General features: G+C 40.3%; 1 protein-coding gene across 7 annotated transcripts in view; it reads right to left on the bottom strand.

Moving 5' to 3' along the window:
• znf536 (zinc finger protein 536) overlaps positions 1-14,892 on the bottom strand; it is a 192,638-nt gene that overhangs the window by 35,966 nt on the left and 141,780 nt on the right. For 5 of the 7 annotated variants that reach the window (XR_014605381.1, XM_084108544.1, XM_084108541.1 and 2 more), the window contains one exon: positions 10,229-10,328. The exons of the other annotated variants lie outside the window; for them this stretch is intronic. Coding sequence is in view for 4 of the 5 variants with exons in the window: in XM_084108544.1 (XP_083964670.1) it covers positions 10,229-10,328 (100 nt within the window). In the remaining variant the exon portion in view is untranslated. The remainder of the gene's footprint in view (positions 1-10,228; positions 10,329-14,892) is intronic. 7 annotated transcript variants of the gene reach the window in all.

Genomic DNA, 14,892 nt, shown 5'->3' with positions numbered 1-14,892 from the left:
TGGCCCTTACACATCTCTTTTGTAGGATTTTTCACAACCTGACCCAGAAACTGAGGCCTCTACCTCAATGGGCTTCAGAAGAAATGTGTAAGGATTTAAAACCCTTGACATAAATTACAGTCAGTCCTGTGTTTGTAGGAAGTCAAGGAACTTTTTGTGATTTTGATGAGCCTCCAGAAAACTTGTAATGATCATGTTTGTGGTGGAATTATGTTTCAGGTGGAAACAGACTCAGTCAGGGCCCTGTACAAAAGGAGTCTCGAACTAGACTGCACACTAAAAGAGTCTCAAGCTAGACTGCACACTAAAGGAGACTTGAACTAGACTGCACACTAAAGGAGCTGACTGTGAGCTGAGGAGGCTCCAAACAAAATCAAACAGCTGGATAAAACTGATTGATATATATATATATATATATATATAACTTATTTAACCAAGTAACACTTTAGTATGAATATTTATTAATGCAACTTTCTCTTGCTCTCTTTCTCTCTCCCATCCCACAAAACCAATAAAACAGTTTGAGACATATCTGCAGTTTCAATGTGCTTTTATTAAGTGTAATATTGTATGGTGATTGCATCTACATCTGCACCAGCTGGGTGGTCAAGTGTGATCGGGTCAGTTTCATCGGGGAGAAGCTGGTTTTGTGTTGTTTCTCGCTCTTTCTACTGGTGGCTATATTGTGCAGAATGGCACATACAGCCACTATCTGTGATGCCCGCTCTGGTGACTCTGAAGCGCCGAACACAGTTGAAATGTGCCTTTAGGAGGCCAAAGGTCATCGCTATCTTCACTCTGGTTTTACTGAGGGCCACACTGAAGCGGTGCTGTGGCCCTATCTGAGGGTCATGATAGGGGGTCATTGTGTAGGTTTTTCTATCTCAGTTCAAATTAACAGTGTTTTGTACTGTACCAAATTTAACTTGCTTTCCTCAAAGCGCTGACACAACACAGACTCATGGGAAATTTGTAAGACAAGCACTGGAGCCAGGCCATTTGGCATCCAAACTTGATCATATGTTCATGACCACAAGTCATCTGCAGATGAAATGTTTAGTAGATCATTGTTATATCTGTTAAAGTTACTATTAATTTAAAGATTCATCTCACAGAAAATAATCATCTAACATATCTCTACCTGAACATTAAGGCTGTGATAGGACTTCCTATTAACATAATCTGCCTCATGTTCCCCTAGAGCAGTGGAGATTGGAGCAATAGACTGCATATATGTTGCAATGACTTGGGAATCCTATCATAAGATTATCAGAAGAATAATAAAAAAGATTCAAAATAATTCTTAACATGTATTATATTGTATAGTACATTTGTGAAATTTGCTTTTTGAGAAAAAAAAAAAGTGTTCATGTGATGTCACCCTATCAATATATCTTACCGGCAATTTTATAAAAGCCCTCTTTTATGGACATGGTCGATAAATGTCCGGGGAACACTATTAATGAAGCTTTTCATGTACTCCTGCAGAGCGAGGACCATCTTGCGAATGGTTCGACAAACATATGTTTTCCCCTAGCTTCTGTGCGTCACCCGCCGTGCAAGAATGTACCACAAAAAAACGCAACGCAATACAATTTGCGGTACAGTAAGTGCATGAATTCGACGTGTTACATTCTTTATGTGAGGCTCAAGAAGTTCGCAAAGATAAGACATTCCTTCCGCGGAAAATCTGTATCTTTCATACAAGTAACTATCAGTTAAGGCAAGGGGATTTTGTCTGGCTAAAAACTATTTCTCTACGAAGTGCTCGTCAAACAATTTGCGCTGAGATGTCCACCGGATTTGGAAGAAAAGGTGAAGTCATTGCAACAGACACTTGGAATAAGTTACGTCACCTATAATGTTTCTTTGCTCTCAGCTGATTGGTCAAACTTCGGTCTGAGATCTTGAATCCAGAACATAACCTGCCCCGGAGCAGGTTAGCCGTGCAGCGTAAGATACCATGGCAACGAACACCGATTAAAGCCGAGCTACTTTCATAGTACCTAAAACCCAGGGTTGGCGGAAACTAAGCTGAAACATAGCTGGCTAGCCACCTAATCTGGCTTCATGGTACAGGCCCCTGGTCACTGCCAGCTTATGATATTTAATACTCCTGGGCTTCAGATAACATACTGATAAACAGAGCAAGGAACCTGAGAAGTCTTGAGAACTCAGAGACAAGTGTTTGTTTGTGTCTTTATCAAGTCCGAAATCAAAGCCTTGCCCCAGTTATGTGTCGACCCATGGTATAAACTCACGCTTTACTGTACATCATCACCTGATCTATAGTCACAGTCAGGACTCACTGTCTCTGCTCTAATAGCTATTCTCAAAGGTACTGTAGGGGTCGGCAACAGGAGCCGGATAATATTTTTATGTTATCAGTAACACTCCCACGTTTGTTTTCGCAGCCACTCAATGGCCAGAGCACGGGATGACAGGAAATGACAGCATTTGTTCTGATTTCGACCCCCCTCCACTTCCACAATGCAAGACCAAAGAACGTGGGAGGACCCACAATGCACAATGATCTCTTGTTCAGATTGAAATGCTTTGTGCATTCATCTATAACTGCCCAACATGCAAAGATAACCAGCCAGTCCGGTGATCAATAAATAAATAGCAGACAGCATAAAAAAAGAAAGACAGAAAGGGAGGAAATAATGACACAAATGCAGACAGAGAGATGGAGGGTTCTTTGACAACTATTTGTCTTGTTTTAATAGTGGAAAATCGAGAGGAACAAGAGGGAAAAAAAATAACGCTTAAGGCGCTTTCATGAATATGTTGCTTTCATGTCCCTTTACTTTTATTCTTTTAAAGTATTACAGGCACAAAGCCCATGTTTTTTGATGTGGGAAATACTATTATTTCTATTATTTTACTATTACTTTAAGTTATTATTTAACATAAAAGTAAGAAAGCTATAAATCTGTATTGTCCTTTTTGAAATGGCAATTTTGTCCTGTGGCAGACTTTGACCTCATTTTCAGTTAAAATGATACAGCAACAATGTCATAATTGTCTCTATCAGTGTAGTATTCATTATTGCCTTTGTTAATGTCATTCATCCAATGCTGTTAACCAAGTTAATAATGATAAAAATAAGAATAATACGAATTATTATTATTTTATTTATTTTTTAATAATAATTATATATGAATTCCCCTGTGATATGTTAATCACATTTGGTTGCATTTTCTTCTATTAACTTTGAATGCTTATTTAATGCTAAAAGAAAAAAAAAATATTTTCTTTTATACATTTCCCAAATTTTGGTAACATAAAATATAGCCCTTACATAAAATGACTAGAAAAGATAAATAAAACGGCTCATATAATATTTAGTGAAATTAAAGTTAAGAGAAATAGCTAAATAAATAAATAAAACTTTCAGTGCGGATTTTGTATAATGAAAGTGCTTAAACAATAATTCTGATATTGCTACATGCATGCTGTGTTTATAGATTACATTTATACTAAATTAATTCTCACCCTAATTTAAATGCAAACTAAATTAAGAACTAAATAATTAAAGAAACTAAATGAATAAACAATATCCATCATATATGTCACAATGGATATTGAATCATTTTTACCCTTTGTATAATCGTGATACAGTAAGAACAACAATTATACCAATTATAATTTGCACACAAGACATAATATAATATGCAATATAATATTAATATTCTGTAAGCTCTCAGACCAGAGCTAGTCATTTATTGCCAGTCAATAAATGCAGTGGTAGCTGACATAAGGTCTATGATCAGATGCTGGACATCATCCTCTCATGTTAGCTTTGTAGCAGAGATCTTAAGAGCAAACGCAAGAGTGTAAGGAGTGAATGTTAGAGCTTATAAAGTGGAGTGATGGAAAGAAAGGTTCATGGTGGGGTTATCACACTCCGGCAGCACTGGGAGCGACGTGGCTGTTTGTGGGTCTCCACGCACACACAAGCGCAGCAGAAATGACACTAGCGTATAGCTGTGTATCACAGAGCAAACAGCAGCACTTTACCTCAAAGTCTGCCAGCCTAGAGAGCGGATCAAAGACGGTGTTTGGGTGAAACCATATCGACAGAGTGTCAAGCACAACAGGGGTTGTGAGGAGGGGCACTCTCTGTCTTTCTTTTCTCTCTCTACCAGCCTCTATTTCTCCACAAAGAGCCTTTGCTATGCGTGTCAATCACACTGCGCTACGTGTGTCAATATCTAATTGCTCTGATGGCTGGAGATGGACGGACAGAAAGGAGGAGTGAGATGGCAATCAAGTGAGTCGGATAGAAGAAAAAAAGACGTTTTATTACAATTCCATTACGGCTTTTTCAGCATTGCGACATGGATGAAGGAAAACTATTACTCAACCTGCACACGCTATGAAAAATGAAACTAGTTCTGGATATACAAAACTGCTTTGTTCTTGATGAAGATAAACAGTCTGGGTATGTTTGTATTCATTATATAAAGTCCATAGCAAAACCATACCCAAAATAACACGTCAGAAATAATCAAAAAGGGAAAGAAAAAAAAAATCTTGCAAAAGCCATTTTAAACATTGTGTCAGTACTGGACAAATGACTCTGTGGTAACACCCACCACCCTGCCTCCATACACAGGAAGACAAATACTGAACAGGACTCCACACGCATCAAACAACACTGTGGGGCAGGGCCGAGTAGGCCTGGGTCTCGTCTGTAATCACAAATGTCCAAATCCTCTAACGAGGTCCAGAGCTCTGTCCCCCACATCAAACTACGTCTCTGCACACTGGCTTTCCATTACGTTACTCTTTATGCTGATCAATTAATGCTTTAATGTCAGTTATATATAATTCTTAAAGTGTTAAAACTTACATCTACGTGAACTATCAAGCTGATTAAAAGAATATCAAACGCACCCGAGAAGTTATCTTGAAGTTCACACTGTCCTCTGCACGTTCCACACAGTTATGTTGAGTGACCTGTAGGGGGAGCTGCTCTTTTATGACTTGGGGGGGGGTGTATTTGTGTAAGACAATAAAAACATTAATTTGCCCTGAAATCATTCCTGACGTAAATGTAAAATGGTGCCCATTGGAACCCAGTAATGAAGCATGCGGCATCTCTGCAGCTTCTAATTTGACTAGTTAAATGACTCCATTACGTGTTTAACAGACAGAGGCAAATCATTTCTGGTCAGTTGAGGCTCACTTAGCCGCGTCACAGGACTTGAGGAGAAATCGGAAGATAACTGGTCCTGCTTTTTTTCCTTTTTTGCGCTCTATATATTGCAGCCAAAAAGTACGATATGACCTGCACATTTCCTCTCATTCTCTCTTCTATGTGTCCACCTCTCTATCTCTCTCTCCTTCTGTGATGGTGTTTGCGAGTGTCTACATCCCACTGTTAATTAGGTGCCCACTGTGCATGATCAAAGCCTATATAGTGATAAATATACAGTAAATAGATGCTCATCAGAGACTGTTTTCAGTACACAGATTGGACTTGTGATAGGAATCATACTGTATAATCATACTGTCGTCCACTGCCGTCCCAAGTTGGAAAGATTATCAGATCAACACTTTACACAGTGATGGAACAATATTATAAAGGTCGTTTAAAGGAGGTATTTTCTATTCATTTAATATGAGGTTTGCATTAAAAAAATATCACCAATTAAAAATCCTATTAAACCTTTTAAAATCATTCCTGTTCAATCCTTATTTGTGTTTACAATTTTTCTAGGAAAAATATTGAATAAACAAAAACTAAATTACATTAAAATATAAATCAACAGCAAAACTATGCCATATATTTAACAGAGTTGCATATTTAACCAAAAACAAGAGAAAATTGTTACATGCTGTTTTAGTCAGTAAAATCATTTAAAACATTTTTTTTACCACAATGGTTTGAAAATAAATGATAAATAATATGCCAAAATATGACATATATTTGTATGATATAATTGCTGTATTAAGTAGAGAAGGTCAAAACCTCACACGGCAAAAATAAACTAAGCCAAAATAAAACTGACTTTTGAGTTTTTAAAACTAGATAATGCTCGTTTCATGCTATGTTAGGATAATAGTTGATCTATTTGACAATCGTTTATCTAACCTATTTTATAGTTACCACAAGAACAAATGAGATTTTAACCTCTAAAAAAAGTCATGGAACACCAAAGGCCAGCATGTTTTTTTTTTCTTCACATGTCATTCATCTGTAGAATGTGAAGCTGGTGTAGAGGGTGTGAGAATTAGCAAACCTACAGAGAACAACACCAATTACTGATTGGTGAGGCCATTCCACACACAGGCTAATACGGGATCGCCAGTCTAAAAAACACACATACACATACACACACAAACACAGGTGGGTAAAGACAGGCACTCTTAAGGGATATTGGGCTGATTACAGCAGGTGCGTATGTGTGAGTCAGACGGGCCTCTGACCTCTGGCTTTAAATGGGGTGATTAGGAATGGAAAAAGAGTTAGTGTGGATGGGCTGGTCCCTAGTACACACTCTGCGCCCTCTGCAGCGCTGCACGGAAGGGCAGGAACTGAACCCCCCCGCACGTGCAGGAAGCTGGAACATCTCTGCTGATGGACAGAGAGCCAATCACAGGCTGGCATTGCTCGCAAGGATAATGGCACATGTCGAAGGATTTCGTCGTATAATCTGAGGCATGTCAAGTTTCATTGATAGTCTCTTTGAAACACACACATAGACTATTTTCAAAGGACTCCAAAAATAAAATTCTGTCATTATTTACTCTTGTATGACATTCTTTCTTCTGAAGATGATGTTTTAAAGAATGTCACAGTGTTTTATTGTACATACAATGACTTTTGTTGCATGGACAAAAGCAGCTGTACATTAAAAATTCTGTTCCACAGAAGAAAGCAAGTCAAACAGGTTAAGGAGGACATAAATGATGACACAAATGTCACATTTAAGTGAACTATTTCTTTTATAGTTGCTCCAGCTGTTCCTGCCTGGGCCGGGTCAGTGTGAGTATGCAGGGGCTAGAGTCTCCCACTCTAATGGGATAGGTAATTATGCAGTCTGATCTCACAGACAAGGGATTTAAGAACTAAGTATACTATGTGACACATGTCTGGGATTATTAATAGTCATAACTGGATGGACAGATGGACAGGCCTGAGATAATGCCATCAGATGCCATTATAAGCTGCACTGCGGATTCTTAAAGTACAAGCAAACCAAAACAACTACAAAAAGAACTCTGTAAATGGCACGTACAGTAACAGCCTCTATCTCCTGAGCGCCGGTCTCACAGCAGATGTCAAACGCTGGTAAAACGCAACGGCGCAAGATCCTGAAGAGCAAAGATCTCTTTATCCCTTTAGCGTCTGTGGCTCAACTCTTTGTAGTCCGACTGAAGTGCAGTGAAGTGGGCCGGTTTCACCCCCCTCCCCAAACGTCCGAGTCTTAACAACCCACCCCCTCACTTCTGATTGTTGATCCTCCTGAAGAGGACAGATCAAATATTCCACTCCAGTTTGCGAGCGGGGCACAGATATGATTGGGGTTGACGGACGGGGCCCCCAGTTTGAAGTCTTAACAGACAGTGCGACTTTGATATCTGTACTCGGCGCGTATCACCAAAGACACAGGGAATGAATGAGAGTGAGGGGGAACTGAGAGAGACAGAGAGAGAGAGGCAATGAACAAAAGCATCTGTGGAGTGGTCAGGGCCAGCGGCAGCATGTGTCAGAGGCTTTTTGATGTTTAACCCCCTTCCTCTCTCTCTCTCTTCTTCTCCTCCTCCTCCCCCTGTATTCCTCCCCCCCAAAGGCCCCACTTCTCCCTCACACTTCCTGCTTTCTGGGAGAGCCCAGTGGCGACATATATGTACGCATACACACCAACAGCCTCATCCAACCAATTACCAGCCTCTTGACGCTTGTACATTAGACAGCACTGCTTCGAATAAAGGGAGGAAACCGCTGTTTATTCGCTGAAAAGTCTTGCTAAATACCAAGTGTGTTAAATCAATTCAAATTGTATATGGGAGAAAATATCATATCGGACACATCATCTGGAAAAAAATTCCCATTCACACCAAGAATAATAACTATAATGATAACTATATTAGCATCCACACCAACTCAAAATAAAGTTATGTTTATATAAGCATGCACTGCAGCTGGATTTGATATATTACATTGTTGTTTGATTTTAATTAAGTAGAGAAGGTCAAAACCTCACAAGGTAAAAATAAACTGGGCCAATGTAAAACTGACATTTGGGGCCCTATCTTGCACCCAGCGCAATTGACTTTGTACACCGACGCATGTTTCATTCCTATTTTGCACCCGCGCAAAGCGCGCTTTTCCCTCCACAGAAGCACGTTGCTAAACTAGGGAATGAACTTGCGCTCCCTGGGCGGTTCAGCGCAAAAAAGGAGGCGTGTCCCGGCGCAAACAATCCCTGGTGCTATTTTACTGTTCCATAAAACAATTGCGCCACTGGCCAGAAAAAACCTAGTCTAAAGTCAGTGGCGCGTCGCGCGTTGTTCATTATGCTATTTTAAGGGCGCATGCTTGACCATAATGTATAGCGTGCACAACGCGCATACACTTTGATTCTCTAATCTACACAGAAGCAGCAGTTTTCATTTTTGCAAATCATATTATTACAAACAATAGATAGATAGATAGATAGATAGATAGATAGATAGATAGACAATTTATTATAAAAGCATACATCCTGCTTACACATTTACCCACATTATTATATACCTGTTTAACCGAAGCTAATTTGGGTGTGTTTCTCCATCCCCAATGTCACTTCTCTCTCTTTTACGGCCGTGACGAGAGCGTTGCTCTCCTCGGCTGTGAACCGCTCCTGGCGCGCGCCTGGCAAATCCGCCGTTATAATAGCAATACGCCAAGGAAAAAGCGCATCTGCTCTTAAAGGGAATGTGAGATGACGCTCTGATTGGTTTATTTCACGTTACGCCCAAACCACACCTATGAATAATGAAGCTACTTCAGACCAACCCCTTTTAGATTTGCACCGGGCGCAAGAGCCATTTATCCCGCCGGGAAAATAGCAACAGCGCCGAGACCCGCCCACAAAGTTACTTGCGCTTTGCGCTTTGACACTTGCGTTTCAGATCGTTAAAATAGGGCCCTTGATGTTTTTAAAACTAGATTGTGTACTTTTCTTTTAGGTTAGAATAATAGGTAATCTAATAGACAATACCAACCCATTACCAGCCCCGTGACTCTGCTTCAAATAAAGACAGGCAACCGCTGTTTATTGACTGAAAAGTCTTGCTAAAAACAAAGCATGCAAAATGTTTTAAAAAAATCATATTGGACACATCTGCTGGAAAAAACAAGCATAAAAGCCTGTTCACACCAAGAATGATAACTATATACGCGTGCGTCAACAACTTGAAATGCTTGAGCTCTTCAAAGTCAGGGGGATTCTTATTGGCCGTCAATGTTTTTATCATTCATCGGGTGGAAATAATGATTCTGAAATGTGTTCTACAATATCGTTTCTTCTGTCATTATTGATATAGTGGTGGTGTGGACTTCCCTTTTCTCATACAATTAGAATTATTATTAAAACCTAAGGTATTGTTATATTTATAGTCCTTGGTATGAACGGACCTTAATTCACAATTACAGTATACCGACAGTCTTTCTGATGGCCTGTGAGTAAAAACTGAAATCGGAAAGTAGCAAAGTTCATCTAAAAAGAGGAAAAGAGATAAACTTGTGCAATCATCATTTTCTTAACTTGTGTTTCCGCAGATTCAAAGCGCTGAGTTTTAGCATAAACAGCAGGCAGGAAAAGTGGGTTTTTAAAAACTCCGTCTTCCTGGGATTGAGCGTTCAGAGCAGAGGGATGAAGAAAAGACTAAACAGATGTCACAGCTTGGCGGGAACGAGGGAGTTAAATAGCTTTATTTTTTTTCCTCCGTCTTTTTAAATGTCTCACGTATAAACAGATTTTGTTGCTTCTTAAAGTGGGCTCAAAATTAAAGCGTATCGTTTTACACACATATTGCATGCATATTAGTGAGCCCCAGCTGCCCGTGTCCTGTTCTTAAGAGCCATATGATTGAGTTAGGGGCCCGGGTATCAGATAAGATTTAAGCCTGCTCTCCCTGTGCGCTCCCCCTCTGCATTTTACTGCTAACTTATTAAATGGAGAGAAATGACATTATTTTTCTGAGTGTATGTGTAATTATTGTCACACACCTGTGACTCCTGCCATAGACGACAAGAGGAGGAGAGGAAGGAAGAGACGACGACGAGGGGAGAGATGTCGCTCGGAACAGCGGGAGCTCTGGGTTTTTTCCTTTAAATGGTGGGTGAGAGAAAAAAAAACAGCAAGCTTGTTAATCACAGAATCTCTGTCGTAGGGAGAACACGGATATACTAACAACTTGAACGGCAGATATCATTGTGAATTCGATCTGAAATTAAATGTCCTTTCATGTTATTTCCTTCAGACAATAACATTCTGCATGCACTCCTGAAGTTTATGGAAAAGTTTCCCTTTTTTGTCTGCCAAACAGGCTTTCTTTCCACATACCACCAACAAACTGTTCTGTGTTGGCAGTTCTAGATGGCGAACAAAACGTCTCATCTGAAATTCTGATGCATGCGCCAAACACACGTTCCTTTCTTTCTTTCTTTCTTTCTTACATTCTCTTTTTTTTTTTTTTTTTTTTTTTTTTAAGGGGACCACCCCATGGAAGGAAACATGTGAAATACAGCTCTGAAGACAAAGGAAATTACCTATTAGAGAGGGAGCAATGATCTTCTCTTGCCCCGACTCCAAAAAGTGACTCAGAATGTTGTAATTGTTTACCTTTGACACTGACCGTAATTCTTCTCCACTCCGCCGTAACAGAATATTTCAGCGTCGCTTTTCAAAAGCTCTCCTTCTCGCTCTCTCGCCGCAAACGGCGATGCCTCAAATGTCATCGAATCGCTCGGTTTAACGTATTTCTTTTCAACACCTGCTCTTTGCCTCACAGGAGGAAGGGCCAAGCAAGTGAGAAAACGACAAGAAAAGCAGCAGATCGACTTGTTTAAGATATCCCGGCATTGTTCGCAGTCAGCTAGGCCCTTAAAATGTGACCTCCGCTCCGTCTGTGACTTGTGCAAATACATTGGGTGCCACTCAAAGCCTTTTATTCTGACACTTTTGAAAGGGCTGTTGATAAAAGCTAAGCACGTCAGGAGGTTTTACACTGTCAGTCTCGCTTTCCTGTGCTGATCTAAAAGCATGGAAATAGCAGCGCTTTTTGGTGTAATGTTTTAATAGAAAACAGATGGCCGCAGATGTAGGGCTGCACAGAGCTGGGTGACATGTCTTTAATATTTTAGAGTGGTCTTGCTGTAAATGTAGAAGCAGCTGTTTCCTCCCCGTTGTAAATTTGGAGTTTTTAATTTGTGATTGACAGCTATTGGATTTGCTGTAAATTACAAAAATGAATATGGAAGCGATGGAACCGACGGCCAATAAGGGGGGAGGGGGGCATTTGACGCCGTTCACGGATGAATAGATTTATGTGCACCCAAATGTGAAGTATTTACGCTCTCTCTCTCTCTCTCTCTCTCTCCTTGGTTTGATTCCGCTCAAACACACCACTATATATGCCGCTGATATTTAAATGTACATGAATATTAAAATACAAGTACGGGTGGAGAGGATGCGAGCGGGGGGAGGCTTCGTGCGCCAGGGCGGCTGGTAACAGAGTTCTATTTCGATGTGTTTGTTTAGCTGCTGTTCGTTTAGTTTTAATGTCAGCCACGAGTACAGCTCCCTTGACGCTTATGGTAGAGGTGATTGTCATCAATTCGCATCTTGGCATTTAAACCACCTGCTTCAAATATGCGTATTTGAAATGCAAATAAACTGCATATGCCCAGACAAATTAAAAAACATGGTGAGTAAACACTTTTGAAGTCATAACTTTCTCTCTCCTTTTTTTCATCAGGGACTTGAACTGTCAAATGTTCTTTTACTTGAGAAGGCAACGCCAGACAGATAATGCCTCTCAGAGCAAACCTGCATAATACTAACTGATTATATATTTATTTATGGTTTTGTTCACAAGGCATAGAAAGCAGTTATGTTTTTATCTCGGCCTCAGCTTGATTCTTATGCCTCTGGAGTGTTTTCGATTAACCGTTTCTGTCTCTTTTTTTTTGTCCTTCTGAAAAACGAATGCATTATATTTTCGCTGCTTCTTTACCACCTCTCTCTTCTTCATTGCCTGACACTACCGTTATTCAAACATCAATAGCTATACGTCTTCTTTAGCACTGACTCTTACTTTCATATTGATATTTATATGTGATCATTACTTTTCTTCTCTAGGCTTTGTCTCCGCGTGTCAGCTCTAAGGTGCAATATCCAATAGTGCATTCAGAGCAAAACACAGAGCAAATATGCCGCATAAGGCTGGATACCTTAATAATGAACCCCCGCACATAATTCTTCTTAAGGTGTCAATTCAAACATGATCATGTTGCACATTTATTTATTTTTTACCACCCCTCTTCTTTTTATTTGCTTCATCTGTTTCAGTCCAGGCTGTGTGAGAGGATACTATGATAAATATGAGTTTTTAATCAGGCAGATGGCTGAACACTCTTCCTGTATGTGTGTAATCATTGCCATCACTCTCATTAATCATCATCATCATCATTCGGGTCATCATCATCGTCATGTTTTAGATGAAATAAAAACACATTCACAATGACAATCTGTGCTTCTGCAGTACATTCTTTTTCTTCTACAAAAAAAGAAATGAAAAGAACAAGGTGGAATTAACTAAAACCCACCAAAACTTCCGCACCACTGCTTCCCAGCATCTCAGCTGTTCTCCCGGTTTTGATAAAAGTTGCTGAATGTTGTTTCTCAAATTAACGAGCATCCGTTTCATTTTGTCAGATGAAGAAGTTGAAGTAAACAGAGAGGGAAGACACACATGAAACGGCTTCATTAGCGTTAAAGACCCCCTTCTAAAACCTCATCGAGTATCGATTGCGCCGCCGATCGGGCTCTCAGAAAAGCACCTGTCATGCGTTTGAAGAGCAGTTGTCAAGCACGCACAGTGACCGCGCACCACCAACGCCGCTGCCGCTAACGTTCACGCACCTGTCAACCGCAGGCAGGCAGAGCCCCTGATGAGGTGTTACCTAATTGTGTTTTAGAAAGCGATGACACCTCGTCTCTACCTCTCTCTCGCTCCTCTATGATATGTCTCTTAATGCAATTAGGCATAATGAAAAACTAGAAATGGTGAACACTGGAGGGCTGCTGGAAGTGATGTGGGGTGGGGAGGGGAGGGGTGTTGGACTTCCTGCAGAGAGCAGGCATTCAAATGAGAACTTAATAGGAACATCAGAACCAGAGCAGTATATTCTGTGAGATGACAACAACATTAAAAAAATCCAGGTAATTAAAAACATACTCTGTGTTTTGTCAAAGTGGCCGTCATTGTTGAAGTTGAAGCCTCTCAACCCCCTCCCCCCCATCCCCTCCTCCCTAACGATTTGGCATAAATACGAATAATGATCTCGGGAAGAGAAAAATGAAGAAGACGGTCAGAGAAAAGCAGGAGAACAACAACAACAGGGGGGGAAAAAAATCAATCAAAGTATTATACTGAAAAGTTGTTCTGTTCTCAAGGACATCGAGTTCTCGGGCATTCTGTCGGAGCTGTCCAGTAGAAAAAAATGAGACATAACTTGGATGAGACGCCAGCGAGAGGGGAGGGAGAACGGAGGGGGGGGGGAGAGGAAAGAGACACAGAAATAAACCCAACTCCCATCTGATGACCAGCTTGTCTATAATACTGAATCCCTGCACCGTGCCAAGATGCAGAAACAGGATAAGTCCAGATCGGAGAGATTTGAACTGGTCTCGGGCCTGTGCGAGAGCGGCGACAACTTTCAAGCATGAAAACAAAATCGCTGTTTCACCTGCTTACCAGTCCTTTTCGTAAGCCGATAAGACATTTGAGCGTAAAATCGAGTGAGGGAAAGAGAGGGAGAGGAAAAAAAAAAAAAACATGATACATGGCATTCATCTTATCGTTTTCTCCCCCAAAAAATTACAGGACAGATGATGTGGCCATCTTGAGATCGTTTGTCAACTGTCAGCCGGGGTTGACCTTGCAAAAAAAAAAAAAAAAAAATACAAACAGGGAGGAAAATACAAATATACTCTTTTCCACAAAAAAAGGAGAGGGAGGAGAGAAAAAGGACTGTTGTTTTTGATAATAAAGAGACATTTTGCCTTCCATTTGCAGCGCCAGTTAAAAGCGCAACCAACATGGAAATCCATTACGAAACGCTACTTAAAAAGTGTGACCAATCCTTGTGCAGTCAATTAGGGACTGGAGACAGACTATGATGTTTGTCGGTTTGGGTCTGGCGCATTCTGATCAACGAGGATTTAACGATGAGGAGCAGAGATTTGGTTAGCTTTTTATTGTTTTGTTTTTTTATCCCTTATTTTTTCCATGGGGGGGAAGGATACATAGATAGAGGGATGACATGGATGGGAGGGGGCAGCCAAGCTCCACTTATCTGTTCTCTCTCTCTGTCTTTTCATTTACAGAAGCATTAATGTGCACAGCTATGTGCTCATCCATTGTTCTGAGTTTTACAGCATGAAGAATGCATTTGTGGAGTGGAGATTGTAAAAAAGAAAAAAAAAGCTGTGTTCTTAAACTTAGTGCAGAAGAAATACACAATACTGTATGTAATCTAAAGTGCACAAAAAGAATGATTGGCCGGAATAAGTGGGGATGAGGTTTCATATTAAAAAAAGATTTATCTTAAGTGTTAATCCTCAGATTAATCCACCCCTCCTCCTCCTTTTTTTGCATGCTGGCTTT

This window comes from Abramis brama (assembly GCF_963993115.1).
Source record: "Abramis brama genome assembly, chromosome: 3".
Taxonomy (NCBI): Eukaryota; Metazoa; Chordata; class Actinopteri; order Cypriniformes; family Leuciscidae; genus Abramis; species Abramis brama.
This window is presented reverse-complemented; position numbering and strand designations above follow the sequence as displayed.